The sequence below is a fragment of the Saccopteryx bilineata genome, chromosome 2 (assembly GCF_036850765.1).
Source record: "Saccopteryx bilineata isolate mSacBil1 chromosome 2, mSacBil1_pri_phased_curated, whole genome shotgun sequence".
In the NCBI taxonomy this organism is placed as follows: domain Eukaryota; kingdom Metazoa; phylum Chordata; class Mammalia; order Chiroptera; family Emballonuridae; genus Saccopteryx; species Saccopteryx bilineata.
Genome location: NC_089491.1, coordinates 33,122,235 through 33,140,288, shown reverse-complemented (window position 1 = coordinate 33,140,288; position 18,054 = coordinate 33,122,235). Strand labels below are relative to the sequence as shown.

General features: G+C 41.4%; 1 protein-coding gene and 1 long non-coding RNA gene across 5 annotated transcripts in view; one reads left to right on the top strand and one right to left on the bottom strand.

The window, feature by feature from the left end:
- The window catches only part of NR4A3 (nuclear receptor subfamily 4 group A member 3), a 34,592-nt gene extending 21,981 nt beyond the window's left edge, over window positions 1-12,611 (top strand). For both annotated transcript variants that reach the window (XM_066256649.1, XM_066256650.1), the window contains 2 exons: window positions 2,030-2,208; window positions 11,491-12,611. In XM_066256649.1, the coding sequence (XP_066112746.1) occupies window positions 2,030-2,208; window positions 11,491-11,738 (427 nt within the window). In that variant the 3' untranslated portion in view covers window positions 11,739-12,611. The remainder of the gene's footprint in view (window positions 1-2,029; window positions 2,209-11,490) is intronic.
- The window catches only part of LOC136324169 (uncharacterized), a 168,755-nt gene that overhangs the window by 111,563 nt on the left and 39,138 nt on the right, over window positions 1-18,054 (bottom strand). The window lies entirely within an intron of this gene.

The following is an 18,054-nucleotide window of genomic DNA, read 5'->3' as shown; positions in this document are numbered from 1 at the left end:
TGCAGTAGTAGACAGAGCACTGGACTGGAAGCCAGGACTCCTGGGTTCCGCCCCCAGTTCTAATATGCACTTGCTATAAGACTCCAAGCAGGTCACTTGCCCTCATCGGAAGTTCAGTTTCCTTCTTTGTAAAATAAGGAGGCTAGATTTGGTGATCTCTGAAGCTCCTTGTAACTCCAATATCCTGTGATCCTAGAGAGAGTCCCATGGAGCGTAAGGTATTTCCTGGGAGCAAGTGTTTATTTTGAACATTGCATTTACCTCACGGGTTTCTATTTACAAGCCACTGTTTCAGTACACCAGATGGGGCTCTAGAGAGTTCCCACAGCTTCTCAACCCCCAGTGTTTACTCCAAGAGAAGAGCTTCTGGATCAAAAGATCTAGTTCAACCTGTCATATTCTCGGACACCAAACACAAAGCGGGAGTTCATTTTCAAAATGCTGGGACCTGGGATCTCAGCTCATCTCTTGAAGTCCATGTACAGCATTTTAAATTCAGTCTTCCTTGCTCCCTCACCGTTATGTATTTTTCGGACATGGGACTGACATGTCACCAAATATTAGGGATAAAAGTCCCCATTCTCCTTATTCTCTTCCTTAGCCCCCTCTCCGGTTCCATACTGTATTACCAGAAATTCTTGTCTAAACTGCAGATTCCCATGTCTCATGCCCAGCTATTTGGGTTTGAAGCTGTCTTAGAGGAAGTCCAGAAATCTGCATTTATCTCATGCTCCTGTCATTCTGATGCCAGCGGGCTGAGGTCCAGATGTTAAACCCTGAGACTGAGCCATTTTGTCCTTGTGTAACTCTGTGGAAGGATCCATGGGGGACACAGAGGTGTAATTACAAAGTGCCAGCAACTAGCTAGCATCCTTACATCTAATCCGGTGTACGCAGGAGCCCAGCCGGTGACATGACTGCCATCTGTGAAGTGGGCAGCAAAGAATTCGGGAAGTGATTAGCCGCATGTGGGCCGGCACTGTATATGCTCTGTTCACCAACTTTCCCCAGTGCCTGGCTCTGGGAATGGCACATATGTGGTGCTCATGAAATACCGAGTGAGTGAATGAATGAATGAATGAATGAAGCTGTTCATCTGAGAGGCACAGTTAGAGAGATATTAACGTGTCAGTGCAGTAGGCCGAAAGACAGAAATATGTGGAAAAGGATTTGAAAATTAAAGGAAGGCTAAGGTTCAAGCTAGGACCACACAGAATTCACAATTAATTACACCTAATACTCCTCTTGTGTACCAGGCACTATGCATGGGCTTTCAAATCCTATATTTAATGACTACATCAATCTTAGCAGATAGCGATTAGAACTCCTGTCTTATACATAAGGAGAAGGAGACCCAGAGAGAGTCAAGGAGCGCCCAAGGTCCCACTGCTGCACGGTGGTGTCCAGCTAGAAGTCCCAGGGCACCTTTCATGAGAAGCATGGAGTGTTTGTGGACGTAATATACACTATCAGGACAGATTTAGGAATAGCCCTCTGCAGCCTCACTGTTAAAAGCAGAGAACAAATAGAAAATAAGTACTCTTTTTTATTTCCGGCCACTTTTTAGTTTATGATTGACGTCTGGCACTTGCAGGGACTTGGTGTTTTTGGAGTCTGCATAGTGGAAGTGCAGTGTCTCGCCTCAGGCCTGATCAGTTTTTGACACTTAAGAAAACGAGGGCACAGTCTCGGTTCACTGCAGAGAGGGGCGGTGCACTGAGCTTCACTTCCATAATTCATGAGTGCCTGTTCCTTCATGCCATGTCCCAGGGTGAGCCCCCAACACAGTCTAGCAGCCTCCCCGGGGCTGGGGCTCACCAAGCAAGTGAGCATAAAGAAGTGGTGGGTGTTAATCCCAGGAGCACAGTTAATCATGGAGGGTGTTGGGGCAGGTTTGACAGCACCACGCTGGGTTCCGAACACTCTTCCCTTGGCTCTGTGGGTGCCTGTGTGTTATGATGTTCTCCCATTGGACACACTGAGACTTTAATATGTCTCTATCCCCCACCCCCATGATTTTCTCTTGTAGGTCAAACACTGCTGAAGATAAGTTTGTGTTCTGTAATGGACTTGTCCTGCACCGACTTCAGTGCCTTCGTGGATTTGGGGAGTGGCTCGACTCCATTAAAGACTTTTCCTTAAGTTTGCAGAGCCTGAACCTTGATATCCAAGCCTTAGCATGCCTGTCAGCACTGAGCATGATCACAGGTAAGCGCCACCCTGCTGTCACCGGAGTGACCACGCCCCCTTTCTCTCCTTTCCTGTGTTAAGATGGATTCTGCCTTTGGCTATTACACACTAGAAAATTAGAAAAATGACCGCCACTTTTCTGAAATCTGCTATGTTTAACCTCGTTGAAACAAGAGACGTAGATCTGCAACTTATTACCATGAACCTCCAGGAAAGAGGATTCCTATTGAGTTATCGTTGTCAACAAGCCTATTATATGAAAATCTGAATTTCCACAGGCGCTCTGTTGACAGTTTAGCTGCTTTCAGCGTTATTGTTTCATGGGGTTTCGAAAGAAGGTCACCTTAACCAGCCTGTTCCTGGGGTGCAGGGCAAGTCTTCCTCTCTCCCTGGTCCTTGGCTGCTGACCCAAAACAAAGTAAAACTGAAGAACCGCACACACATAAAACCCACCTTTAATTATTTATTTACAACTTTATTTAACAACTTTGATTGGCAGAGGACTAAGGAAAATCAATATTCGTAAACAGCAAAAATGGTTCAACTCAACAATTTTTTAAAGTTAAATAACGGAAGCATAAAACACTCAATTTCTACATCACACCTTTCTCTCCCTATATGTCTCTTCATGTCTGTCTTTGGAGAGATAAAAGGTCCAAAGATGGAGTGAGAGAGAGAGAGAGAGAGAACAAGAGACCGAGAATGAGAAGAGAGAGAACCAGAAAGGCATATCGGGTAAAAGAGGAGATGCTGTCTCCCTGAGGCTGCTCCCAATGCCCAAGGACCCCCAGCTCCCTTTGTGCTGTGAGACCTTCAGATTTCCCAGACTGGGGCCTGGTGAGGCAGTGACAGCAGGTCTGGGCTCCAGAAGAGGCTAGCCAGGCCTAGGGTTTACCACCCATTCTTTTTATCAGACTGGTTTCAGCACAGCCTAGGTTGTTGGACTAAGAATGGAGGTTCAGATTTGATATACTCTTAACTGTAGAAAACACGATTTTGCGGCAGGTGATGTGTTTCACAGAAGACCAAATGCATCCTTTGGCAGACGGACCTTTCTTTCTGATCATCAGAGATGTGCATTGTTTCCATGCACCTTCTTGGGGCCTTTCCTATTAGTTAACGTGAGGTATGTCTGAGTACTGTAAGAGGCTAGGCTGGTTCATCATTTAATGATGTACGTGGAGGCAAAGAAAATTAAATGGCATGTGCTACAGTAGGAATCAGGGGCTAGCTTGTTTCCTCAGTATTCCAAGTGAAACCTCGCCTCCTCCGGGTCTTTGGTCCTGGCTGAGAAACTCCCTTCTTTTGATGGGAGCTGCCAAAGACTTCCAAGGGAGTCATTAATAAAACAAAAAATAAAGGCAGTCTCTAAGGGTAGGGATTCGATTTAAAGGACTTTCAGTCAGCACCCGAAGAAAATAAGCACATTTAAGACACAAGCATAGTACTCCAGCAGGACTGTAATGAAATGGGTTGCCACTAAAGCTCTTCAACTCAACTTCAAAACCATTCAGCTCTTCCGAGGACAGTTAAACATTCAAAAATAGGTGGCAGTTTAATTTTAAAAAGCAGAAACAAAATCTAGAGCCAGGCTTGTCTTTCTGGAAAGAAACCCAGCATCGCCACATCTCTATGGAAATCAACAAATCTCTATCGTTGATCAACAGGTGTTCACTGATCTAGGCACACTGGCATGTCGGTAGGTTTTCAGAGGGGATAACATACATCCCTGGAGGATACAGTGATACGAATGTTGAGAGCCACGGTGGGGAGGTGGGAGAGGGTACAAAGTGCAGAGAGACCAAAGGTGAGGGTGGTCTTCTCCAGAGAGGTAACGTGAGCTGGTCCTTGATGAAAGGATGTGATGTCACCAAGCTAAAACAGTGAGATTTCTAGGCATTAACAATAATAATAAAAAGCCACTGAAAATAGAGCTGTCATAAGTTTCAGGAGGGAAGTGTCTAAACAGAGTACAGTGGTGGGAAATTAAACTGCTAAGAGAGGTGAGGGAGGGGTAGGACGTGAAGAACCTTTCCTACCTAGGTAAGAAGGTTGGCACTTATCCTGGAAGCAATGGGGATCTACAGAAAGTTGTGACCAGAGGAGCATAGTGGCGAAGCTTGCATTTTAGAAAGAGCTACCCTGACAGAGCTACAATTTGTGCTCAATTGTACACAGTAGAGATCGTATTTCTGTTCAATTGTACAAAAAGAGGCTAAGAGAAAATAGGTCAGTCCAAGGGTGAGAGCTGTAGTTGAAAAGGAAGGCCCAAGGTCTATGTCTTTCTTTGTATTACTCTTTAAGTAAATATTCATAGACAACTATGAGGCCACGCAGTCCCAACCCGGAGAGATAGGATGTTCGTGCTGATAATACAGAGGAGGAGTTAGGAGAAGGGGGTGCCAGTCCTACCTCCGCCTGCGGTCTGCGATGTGTCCTGTGGTTATGGCTGCTCAGCCCACTGCCCGTTATGTAGAGACTTGCTCAGGGAGGAGGCCATTTGGCATGGCAGGAAGAGCATGCATTTTGGAACCTAGCACCTCCCCCAGGTTTTAATCTGGGGTCGCATATTTAATATATAAATAGATGCTGTTCTGTTTCTCTGAGCTTCAGTTTCCCCAGCTGTAAAGTGGGGATGACATTTATTCCGCGGGGCGGCAGTAAGGATTACAGAAAATTAGGCTTGTGATGCAGCCAAACTGAATTCATAACAGGCACTTGATCCTCCTGGGTTCCACTCTGGAGGGATGGTGACAAGGACGCCTTCAAATTAGGTACAGGCCTGCCTCTTCCCATTGGGAACCCCAGGTTGTCCAAAATCAGTCTCAGTGACATGAGGAAATAGGTGGTGGCTTTAGAAGGCAGTACATTTGGTGAATTTCTCCTTGGATGTTTGAGAGGGGCTCAGAGAAAGATAATGATATTAAAGGAATTAAGCTGCAGTTAGAAGTGCAAAGCCATTGTCATGATACATCAATGTTGTGGGTTCAATCCCTGGTCAAGGCACATATAAGAATCAACTAATAAATGTATAAATCTCTCTCTCTCTCTCTCTTTCTTTCTCTCTCTCTCTCTCCCTTCCTCTCTCTCTAAAAAAAACCCGAATGGGCCGAATCTTGTATGGGCCGAGTCCAGTTGCTGCCCCAGTCTGCCAGCATGTGCACAGCAGGTTGTGTCAGATGCTGTGGTTATAACAGACACAGGCCCCTTCACTCTCATTTCTAGACCCTACAGTACTCTTTCTTTGATTTGCTGATTGGGAGGGGGTTTGAAATGTGTGAAAGCATCAGGAAGTGGCAGAGAAAGCAATGCCTGGGAAACAGCCATGAGCATTGTTGTGGATATTAATTTTCATTTGAATATGGGCTCCCTTGAAATCTTAATTTCTGAATAAAGCTCCACTGATCATAAAGGGAGATTGTGGAATATCAGTTGGGCTGTTGGCATCAGAGAAGAGGCAACCCCAAATTGTCTGTTGCTGAACCACAGAGAACCAAGGGAAAGGAAACAGGGTCTTAGAAGTCTCACCAGTTTTGCTTCCAGGAAAATTAAGAATCATCTGGACGGTATTGGTAGATTGCACAAACATGGCTTTTTTTTTCTAATGCTTTTTTTTTTCTTTGTCTTCCTCTACTGCTATGTGAAAAACTGGGTGGTGAGGTGGGGCAGGAAATGGCTTCTTTCAGATCACTCTCCTTCCCTACAGTAAAAGGGAGTTCCCCACAGTTGCGGTTGCTAAATGTTTTTCTGTCCCCAGTTCATCTACCCTACTGATTCCTTTGTGCCAGTGCCACATCCCTGACATGAGAGTAATGACAGCACTTTGCTTCTGATGTGGGTACCAATAAGGTGATGTCTAGTTCCAGTTAATTATGGTTAATAAATAATACCCCCCCGAATAGAAATTTTATGTGGAATTACCATTTTATAAGTATCCATTCATTAAATGACGTCGAGGGCCATCTGTATGTCAGGCACAGTGTCAGTCTCTAGGGAATGCAGAGATGAGCCATGCATGAATTCTGCTGTCAGAAAGTATATAGGTTACCCCAGGTGTGGCCAACAGTTTTTGCTCCTGGGCCAGATTAGAAAGAAAACTTTTTTCACGGGCTGGATGAAATATTAAAATTAAAAAATATTAAATACAAAAATGATTTGTTTAAGTAAACAAAATTTTATTATGTAATTTGTTATGAATAAATGTGAGTGAAAAAAATTTTAATATACAATATTATTTTAATAAAAATATAGTCACATACTGTATAAATATACAAACTGTATCGTAATCAATCGAAACAATATTTAATGAATAGAATGAGCTTGAAGGGTTATATTGCAAATAAAACAATTATTTCGTTTTACAAACAGCCTGGACATGTTTTCAGTTATCAACTGCAGCTATTGTCTATGCTACAGTGCCACTTGATTCAGCACACTTGACCACAAAAATAACGAATTGTTTGACCTTGGGTGCGCACTGGCAATCTCCGCCTAAAAGAATGTGGATTTCATATCACCGCTAAATGTCAAACAGTTCTTAACAAGTACAGACGAGTACAAAAGTTGTAAATCTTTATAATGGAATTATTTTAAAAAATAAAGAAGTATCGCAAATCCATTCGACCAATTATTGGAAATAGTCACACGCAGAATTCTTTTCCGTGTATCTATCTTAAATATCTCGATTTCCAATAGTCAAAGATGCTTCCGCTTCTGAGTAGCTGAGATTTTAAAGTAGCGGAGAATATTATAAATTTAATCGCGGGCCACATAAACTCATTACGCAGGCCGTATGTGGCCCGCGGGCCTTATGTTGGCCGTGCCTGATTATGATGCAATGAACTTGATGTATGGTGGTTACTACTCAGATCCTTAAAAGGACAGATTCTGTGCCAGGGAAGTCCAGAGGACTGCTAACTTTTGCAGGGTGTAGAAAGGTGGAGGTGCTGGTCGTGAATGGCTTCCCAAGGAGGTGTTATATAGATAGGGCAAGATACAGAGGAAGGACGTTGCAAATCAAGGCAACAGCATAGCAAAGTCATGGCAGTGGAACACCAGCACATTTTAGGGAGAGGCAAGTACAATGGAATTACATTAAACATTTGTTAAACACAAATGTAATCTCAATAGCCTCCCTTCCTCTTTCAGTGGAGATATCTGTGGCACAGATAGCTAAAATGCACAGGAATCCAACAGTGTCTTTAGATATTAACACCACACAGGAGTGTGATCTGTTTTGTTTGCTGTTCTAACCCTAGTAGCTATAACACTGCTTGGTGCAGAATAAGGTACTTAATAAATATTTGTTGAAAGAAGTAATTAATCAATTAGTTAATTAGGTACACACAATGTAGGAGGGAAGTATAGGGAGGCTGAGATCATCTAGAATGAGGAGGGACATTCTAACATAATGTTGAAGGCAGTCTGGCTGGCATAATGGAAATATTTCTGGATTTGAGATGAGAGAAATTAACCAGTTGTTAATTTTGACCATGGGCAAGTCACTTAATTCATCTTTGTCTTGTCTAATTCAAAGGGTTATTGTGAGGACGTGATAAAATAAGATAGGTAAAAATGTAATATAAAGTACTTTGAAATATATGTATTTCTAATATCAAGTGAAATAGTGAACTCCTGGTCTAGCTGGTGCCAGGCATTCTCTGTAGAATCTTGTAATGAAGAGTCTTATCTTAGGTGAGAATTTGAACTAAATGACACAAATTCTTTCCAATCTATATATACTATGGTTTTGACACATACATTCATTACTTAACCATTTCTAATAAGTTGTATTTTAAAGTTTTGAATACATAAAGCTGAGTTAAAATACTGAAGTAATGAATAAAAATGATGTAGATCAAAATGCAAGAAATAACAAGGGGCTTGTTTTGTTTAATGGTGGACAAAGATCTTAAAAGAAAATCTGTGTATAATTCTCTAGGAAGGGGGAGGATTCAAACATCTGCTTCTCTCCAGCATCTGTGGCTGAGTGTCAGCTCTGCAGCCATGTTTACCAAGCTGCAAGAAGAAAGGGGGTTCCTTAAACTAAAATGTCACTGATTGGGGTTTTGAGGAATTTCAAATTACTAGGAAGCTCCTAGACACTTAGTGACTCCCTAGTGATTTGAAAACCTAGCTGGCTGCTGGCAGTAGTTTGCATGGAGACTGAATTTTATCTCAGCCTTTTTGAAAAAGTAAAGAAGCCACAAATCCATAGCTGTTCAAAACAACAAAGAAGGTGCCTTTGGCTTCTAACAGGAGTGTCTCTGAATTCCTCAAGGAATTCCAGGCCTAGGGTTGATCCAGCTGGCAGGAGGTATCGATCTCCACTTGAATTCACTGAATAAATAATGGTTGCCATAGTTATTGAGCAGTCACAACTGGTTGGAGAGCAGGGAAAACTCTGAGGCATCTTTTGTGAGTTTGGCCATGAGAAAGTCTGGTTACAAGGCTTCATAATCAACCCCCTCCCAAAGTGCAGCCAACAACATTGCTCAGTTCTTTATTCTGTTAATGAATATGAGATCTTTAATAAAATTCAAGACATGAGGCACTGAAAGGAAGGGAAAGTTTAAATCAATGGGTTAGTATTTTATTCTGGGAGAAGCATGGCTCCCTGGGTTATGAATCTAATTTGATATATCTCAGTATTAATGGAACGTACTATCAGCAAGATGATTGTGTGATCATTTTATAGCTACTAGAGGGCTCCACAAAGGACCAAATCTTCATCTGTTCTATTTTTAAGAAATAGCATTAGCTGGGAAATTTTAAAAGAAAGAAAAGAGTTATCTGACAATCTCATAAGTATTTTCACTTTTCTGTTTTCTTTCATCCTTCTCTATATGCAGAAATAATTTCTACGTAGCTGCAATCACAGTTTAGATACCACTTATGTTCTATGCTCTATTTACCATGATGTTATATACATTTTCTGTGTTGCTTCATAGCCTTAGTATTTGTCCTTTCCGATGTATACAGAATCTTCCATCACGTGGACATCTATATTTTGCACTTAACCATTCCTCTTTTCTTTCACCCATTATCTTTTCCCAGTTTTTAAAAGATAACACGCTCCAAAATGTCTTCATGCTTACAGTTTTATTCTTCTGTTGAATTTTTACTTCAGATAAACTCCCATGAGTGGGATTACTTGGTCAGAGGCTCTGAACGTTTTATAGCTCTTGAAATATACTGCCAAATTTTCAGCCTGCCTTTTTTTTTCCTTTGGGGGGAAAATAAAGCTTTAAGCAGAACACCATAGCAGGCTGGATTACCCTTGAGTGCGTGTATTGAGCAAAGGTAAACCATAGAGGACAGATTTGCATCTGGACTGATTAGCTAATAGTTTCCTGGGGAAAGCAAAATTATACATTGCCAAGTTGGGAACTAGGGGACTTTATTGCCTTTTTTTTTTTTTTTGACCCTGCAGTTGCCAACCATTTGCCACATGTCAGGCACATAGGTGCTGACTGTAGCACATTGTAACACTCTTCAGTTATCAGGACATACTCACGTAGCATCATCTTAATTGAGCCTCACAGTAACCTACTGGGAGTGGGCTTTATTACAATCCCACTTTTTCTTTTGACTTATTGTGTAATATTTAAGATGCGAAGAAAGGGAAGAAGAATACAGCCAAGATTTATGTATCTGCCACCCTGTAATCCCCATTTCCCCATTTTTCCTAGGAGGACATTGAGCCATAGAGAGATTAGGTCACACCACTAGGAAGGGACAGAACCAAAACTAGAACGCGGGTCCAACTCCAAGTCCAGCGCCCTTTTCTCTGTGTTATGTTGCATTGAGATGCAACGTCTGTGCATTACAATCCATTGAGATGCTGTTGGCAGTTTTCATGGTTGGACTGGGATATAATTATAACACCTCAAAACTGGAAGGGACCTTGGAGGCTATTAAATCCAACCTCCTCCTATTCAGATGGCTCCTAGAGAGGGGAACTCACCCAAGTCAGACACAACTGGCCAAGCTAAGGAAGAATGCAGATCTCCTGGTCCTCAGACCACCTTTTAGGGCAAAAGAGGAAGAAAAAATGTCTGGATAGTTGCTTTGTTTTTCTTTCTGATGACTTTTGCTTTAGGGCAGTAGTTTTTCTAACAAAAACATTCCCAACTAAAAAAATTAATATGGGGAAAATAAGAGACTAAAGTGCAACTTCCCATTGGATGGATGTCTCTCATCTCTCACGAGTTACTATTTTACACGTAACTGTACTGAGAGGTAAAAACTTAGAGGGCGATAACTGGGGCCAAGGTCTTCACTCAGGAAAGAGGCTCTGATACCTACTTGCCGGGGAGCAAAGCGCCTGGTGCCTTTGCTCCTTTCTCATTACAGGGGGACGTGACACTGCTCTGAGCAAGGGGACAGAATCTGCCTCAGACGACTGGGTTCAAAGCCCAGCTTTTGGCAGCTGTGTGACTTCAGGAAGATCACTTAACCTTAGACATAAAATAACAGATCATAATATGTAACACAACAATCATTCTACATTTTATAAAACAAAAAGATACTGGTGTTCGTGTCTAAAATGCCTGCCCTGCCTCCTTCCGGGCTGCCCCCCTTGTCTTTGACTTTGCCATCTCCACAGCAGGAGGCATGTGTACTTTGTACAGACTGCCAGGTATGGGGCCCTAGCTGTTTTGGGGGTGGAGGGGACAAGGAAAAGGAAAAGTGGGCTTTGTTTTTCAAGGCTGGTTAGTATGAAAACACAAGAGTGCACGTTGTTTTGGGTCTTGCGGAGCAAGCAGCCCTTGTGTTAGCTGATAGAACTTCCAGCCTCCCTCACCAAGGGAGTCTGTCAAGATGGGAACATGCATTCGTTTGCCTGGAGGTGACTCCATGCCACTCTGAACATGAGTTGCCTCCTCACAGGGCTTTTGTGTGACCTCCTCAGTAGGATAAAGTGTGCCGAATAATAACCATCTGGTCATTCATTCATTGTGGCTACGGGCAGGAAACTGTGTGTTTCATCTCCATTATTCACCTAAGTTGGTCTCCCCACAAACCCTAAATAGGGTATGTTATTATCTTCATTTTAGAAGGAAACCAAGGCTGAGAAGTTAAGGGACTTACTCGAAGGCACAGAGTAAGAGACAGACTGGGATTCACACCCGGGTGCTGTTGGATACCAAAGGCATGAACTACCTCTAGGAGGGGAGGCCACTTTGATTGTAAAATCCCATCTCAGCGGGCAGAATGGGACACAGGACTCGAATCGGGATTCAAAGTTCTATAAGATGTAACTGCCTCCTAAACTTGCCCTTTTCTGTGCCTCTGCAGAACGACATGGGTTAAAAGAACCAAAGAGAGTGGAGGAGCTATGCAACAAGATCACAAGCAGTTTAAAAGACCACCAGAGTAAGGGACAGGCTTTGGAGCCCACCGAGCCCAAGGTCCTGGGTGCCCTGGTAGAACTGCGGAAGATCTGCACCCTGGGCCTCCAGCGCATCTTCTACCTGAAGCTGGAAGACTTGGTGTCTCCACCTTCCGTCATTGACAAGCTCTTCCTGGACACCCTGCCTTTCTGAGTAGGAGCAGCCTGAGCAGGGAGCCACCTCATCTGCTAGCACCTGCTTGCTAAGCAGCAGAGGGACGTGGGTCTGGACACCTTCCATTCCGGTCCTTCCTTAAGAGAAAAAGCAGCTCCTGACAAAAAGAAAGACTTTTTTTTTTCTGGCATTTTTCCTTACAACCTAAAGCCAGAAAACTTGCAGAGTATTGTGTTGGGGTTGTGTTTTATATTTAGGCTTTGGGGTTGGGGTGGGAAGGGTTATAGTTCATGAGGGTTTTCTAGGAAATTGTTAACAAAGCACTTTTGGACAATGCTATCCCAGCAGGAAAAAAAAAGGATAATATAACTTTTAAAACTGTTTCTTGGGAATACAATTATAGTTGCTTTGTATTTAAAAACAAGAACAGCCAAGGGTTGTTCTCCAGGGTAGGACCTGTCTTGAGATGATCGCTTTAGAATATACTTCCTGTATCAAGGGTATGTATGTGGTGCAAACAAGGCAGAAATTCCCTCGTCTTAATTTCTTCCTTCCTTTATTTTAACAAATGGTGAACGATGGAGGATAACCTATAAGTCAGACATAGCAAAATGATAATGGCTGTTCGCTTCCATATACAAGTGCAATTTTTAAAGTGCTGTCTTATAAGTCTTGTTTATTAACTCTCCTTTATTTTATAAAGAAATAAAAAGGGAGGCAGTCAACTTAGCAGATGACAAATGCTACGGTCCTAGCAGAGGCTTTGTCCACTGGCCTTTTAAGAACCCTTCTGAGGTATGGGCCGTCCAAGATCAGGCCGTTCTTAGTGGATCCAGCTGCCCTGACTGTCCAGCTGTCCTGAAGGGGGCTCAGATTCGAAGACAGATTGCACGCAACTGTTTTGGTTGTGTTCCATCAACCCATCCAGAGTTCTCTAAACCTCCTTCAGTTACAGCAACTGACTGACACATTTATTCAGAAGCCCAGATGCGTTCAGTGTGTCTCAAGTGTTTGATCCCTAGATAAGAATGTGCAAATTAACAGGAACTGGATCATACAGGGTAAACACCAGGGGTAATAAGGTTTTTTTAATACATAATTTAATTTTTGTTACCAGTTAAAAAGACAATTTTGGAGAGCAAGCAAGTCTTATTTTTTAAAAAATAGTATGAATGTGAGTACTAGAAATGATTAGTGGGCTGCATTTCAACATTCCGTGTTGTATCCCTTTTGTATGTTTATACTGTTAATGCCATATTACTATGAGATAATTTGTTGCATAGTGTCCTTATTTGTATAAACATTTGTATGCACGTTATATTGTAATAGCTTTGCCTGTATTTATTGCAAGACCACCAGCTCCTGGAAGCTGAGTTACAGAGTACTTAAATGGGGTGTTCACATGACTTGGATACGCCAATTAGAAATAAAATAAGCAAATATATATAAATATAGCAGGTTACATATATATTTATAACGTGTCTTTTTATTAACCATTTGTACAATAAATGTTACTTCCCATGTGGTTATTTTATGGTTCATTTGCAGTGACTTTTAAGGCAGTACTGTTTAGCACTTTGATATTAAAATTTTGCTTACGTTTTGCTAAATTCAAATAATGTTTAAAGATTTTTAGGTCTAAAAGTCTTTATATTATATAGTCTGTATTAAGTCAAAATATCTTTGGCCATTTTGCTAAGAAACAAACTTTGAATGTCAAACTGATGTCACAGTAGTTTTTGTTAGCTTTAAATCATTTTTGCTTTAGTCTTTTTAAAGGAAAAATAACAAAACTATGCTGTTTATATTGTCATTAAATTATACAATCAAACAAATGCCAAATGAATTGCCTGACTGCTGCAAAGAGTAACCCAGATAGCAAACCATATGTTTTTTTTCCAAGAGTCATTCTGATATTTGATCATATGTTTGTGTGAGCTTTTATGAAAGATTATTATTTTTATATCAAGATGATAGGACCTGCAGTGTTAGCATCTTGAAATGTTAGACTTGGTATGGGCCTTGTCAACTAGTCCACCCCCTGGAAATTCATAGAGGAGAAAACCAGGGCCTACCAAAGGGTAAAGAGTTACCCAAGGTCAAACAGCTAGTACCAGAATCAAGACTAGGACCTAATTCTCCTTTCTATAATCTTTTAACTCAACTTACTACATCTATAGGAAAACAAGCTTTTTAAAATAACCAGTAATACTTAACATTTTACCTGACAATAGCCACGAGTTAAGTAGTACTTTTGCATTAATTTTTTTCAGCTTATATGCAAACATAATCAACATTACTAAATATAAGGAAAGCTAACACTTCATATAATGTAGCTTCAGACCAAATTCAAGTTGAATTTGAATAAATTAGAAGTACTGTGCATACATAACCCTTGCGTGCATCATTAGTATTGGAAAGCCAGTCCTTGTTTTTTGTCATGTCTGAAAAAGAAAAAAATACAACAACAACAAAGCAGAGCCCCAGAGAAGTGCTGTTACTTTTTATTTTTACACCTATCAGATTTAAGGAAAAGTCTTTTTTAATCATATCAATTGGTTGGAAGGAATGAGGAAGGTTTTTAGTCATAGGTCCAGACACTAGTGCTGAAAATAAAGATTACAGCCAGCGTTCTTCTGTCTTCCATAGTTGTTTTATGACTATGAGAGCCTCCCAAATCATCTATCAATTTTTTTTTGTCTTAATGTTGACACACAAGTTTATACAGAGTGGATGACGCAACTAGCTCAGAAGAGGAAAGCAAGAATTAAAGCAGGTGATTCTTCCCTTGCGGGAGAGCTCTCTCAGTGTGAACATGCCTTCTGTGGGCGGAAATCAGGAACCCACCAGCTGTTAATGGAGAGTGCCTTGCTTTTATTTCAAACAGCAGAGTTATCTCGAGTTTCTCTGCTCCTCAAACAGCATTGCTCTTTAGTATGTGTTAACCTGTGGTTTGAAAGAAATGCTCTTGTATATTAACAATGTAAATTTAAATGATTAAATTAAATTACATTTTATCCATGGCTACTGGTGTGTTGAATAACCATGCTTCACTTAACAGTATTTTCTTAAATCATTTATAGAATAGTATTTGCTGTGGACTCTTAAATACATCCCCAAATGGATTTTTTAAAAGGCTTACTAATGCTGAAAAATTAATAGGCATTCCAATTGGAAATATATTAAAACCTCGCTGATTGGGAAGAAGGACATTCTGAATTCAATAACCATTTATTGACTGCTTCCTGCAGGCAAAGCACTGTTAGGTGCTTTGAGGAGATGACAAACACACAGTGGATGAAACCGTTTTTCTCTCAACTGTATATAACTTAAATGGAGCTAACAATTTGTTGCCTAAGTGTATCCTTTAGGGCTATGAGGATTTATTTCTATATCAAGACAATGGGATATCAATTGTTTGTGAGCCAGAATTTACAAGAATCAAGGTTATAATCCTCAAAGATTGATCAGTAGTCTGCCTTTTGGCGGAAGCTATTACTACAACACTGCTCGACGCCCTTCTCTGTGGGCAAAGCAAACTCTACTGCAAACATCATATACTGAGTTACTGCAAACACATTTTTTTGTGTGTTGATCATTCAAAAACAGAAATGTGAAGCTCATGATTTACTTCATCAGTTTATGTGTAAAGTATTTTCTGTGACATCTAAGTGCCATGTGTGGTTTAAAAGTCACACCCTTCTTCCTGCTTCTCAGCAGTGCCTTCACTTCCTCAGCAGTAAAATATGATTAGTGAGAAAAAAAATGAGAGGTAATGAAGCATCATCTTACATATGAATTTAAATATAGGGATTAGCAAAAAAAAAGGAGGGGGGAAGAAAGTAGGGTTAAGTTCCTTCTCAGGGAACAGTAAGAGCAAAAGTCTGCTTTGAATGACTAGGAAGGCAGGAAGTTCAGGTCAAAATAAGGGGTACTTGCCTGGAGTTGATACAAGAAGATAACTATTGACTTGAAAAAGTATTTGTGGTAAAATACACATAACACTTCCAATCTTATCCTTTTTTTCTTTTTCTTTTTTCTTTTTTTTTGTATTTTTCTGAAGCTGGAAACCGGGAGGCAGTCAGACAGACTCCCGCCTGTGCCTGACTGGGATCCACCCGGCATGCCCACCAGGGGCGATGCTCTGTCCATCCGGGGGTTCCTCTGCCGCAATCAGAGCCATTCTAGCGCCTGAGGCAGAGGCCATGGAGCCATCCCCAGCGCCCGCGCCATCTTTGCTCCAATAAAGCCTTGGCTGCGGGAGGGGAAGAGAGAGACAAAGAGGAAGGAGAGGGGGAGGGGTAGAGAAGCAGATGGGTGTTTCTCCTGTGTGCCCTGGCCGGGAATCGAACCCAGGACTTCTGCACGCCAGGCCGATGCTCTACCGCTGAGCCAACCAGCCAGGGCCAGCCTATCCATTCTTAAATGTACAGTCCAGTGATGTCAAATACATTCATGCTGTTTAACCAATCTTCACAACTCTGCATCTTGCAAAACTGAGACACCTACAGGTCTTTGTACAAACATGTTTTATTTCTCCAGAGTAAATTCATAGGAGTGGAATTGCTGGGTGGCTTTAACTTTATAAGAAGCTGCCAAGCCTTTTTATACAGAAAAAGAATATTTAGCTAGGTACCTAGCCACTTAGGATAAACATGTTTTTCAGACTTCCATGCAGCTAGGGGCAGTCTTGGCAGACTGTTCTGGCCAATCGGATGTAAGTGAGTGTCATCTTGGTACTATGTCCTACAGGCCACTCTCTCCTTCCAGATGGCATCTGAAAGCAGCCTTCTAGAGATAGCATTATTATTGTCTGATACCAGAAAGTGTCTCTATGAGTGGAAATTTTAACTTGGAGAAGGATCAAGAGTAGTACCATGATAGGTGATATTTTAGGGTGGCCTGTATATAAAACTGGTCTTAGAATATGTTTGATTTATATTGTAACCCGTGTTAGCTGTGGCCTCTGCTCTGTAGGGTCTAGAAGGTACTTTTCTGAACTTCCTATTCCACCACTAGGGAAGGTCCAAAGACCTCCTCAAGGTATCTTCAAATTCTTTCAATATTTACATTAGTCCTGGGTTTAGTGTGCCACTTGTTTGCTTAGCTCTGTCAGTGAGCTATCTTGCTGTACCTTTTCCTGGTGTCATCCCTATTTCTGGATTTTTTCCTTAATTTCCACCCCCAAATCATGCATTAGACTTTCTCAGGTTCTAGAAACCTATCTTCAGCAATAGTTGGTCTCATTCACCTCTTCTTGTCCATCCCTCTTCCCATCTTCAATCTGGAACATGAACCCTACCTTAGACTATGGAGGTAAGAGTACCACCTAGGGATCGTAGAAAAATAAGTTGGAGGTAAGAGTACCACCTAGAGATCGTAGAAAAATAGGTTGGAAGGAATCCAGGTCTCTGAGAGTTTTGTGGAGATGAGCTACCCTGTCAGTCCTGGATTGCTTACATTAAACTTTTCATGAGAAAGAAATAAACTCCTCATTTAAACCACTGTTAGTTTGAGTTTTTCCATTACTCAAAGCTGAACTATATCCCAGCTAAGGCACATAAGATGCAGGAAATATAGCCCATCTGCAGCATAGGTTTTAAAATGTGTCAGGAGTATTAAGGATGGTGAGTTGGTGTGAATCAGTCATGTGTTGAGGCTACCAAAAAAAAACCAATTATTTGTTCATTTATTAATTCCTCGATTCATTCAACTTTGAACTAGGTCCTGTGTTTCTGCTTCTTCATAACCTCATACACCGGATGCAGCCTGCCCCCTCATGGTGGAAATTCTGTCTTGTGGTTTCTCTCTTATCACCTTCTAATTTCACTTTCACCACTAACCACGTTACTCAGTATTTTCCAATTCCTATTCCTGAGAGAGAAAATTTAATAGGTCTAAGCTGAACTTTCCATGCCAGGCCAAATTAGGTCCTTGAACAATCTGTGCATTCGGTGCCCTTAGTTATCTCTGGCCAGATGAGCTGTGGTTGAGGGAGAACATGCACTGATCCTTACGAAAATATTGTAACTTGAATCATTTCAGTCTGAAAGAGATGTGAGTATAGTGGCACTGTGACTGTCATGTCTCGTATAGTAGGAAGCTCGACTTGGTTCATGAGGCCAATTGTAGAGGGCAGCTTTGGTAGAATCATTCCTTCTTGATCTCTTTAGTGCCTAGCACAATGCCTGGTTCCTTGAAACCCTTCAAAAATGCTGGTTGAGTTAATTCGAGTTAGATATTCATTTATGGGGGTGGGAGATAGAAGACATATCAAATTCCCAAGAGATAGACTATGTCATGATTTCCAAAGTTGGTATGTATCTGAAGCCAAAGTATTGAGGTTCATATTTTT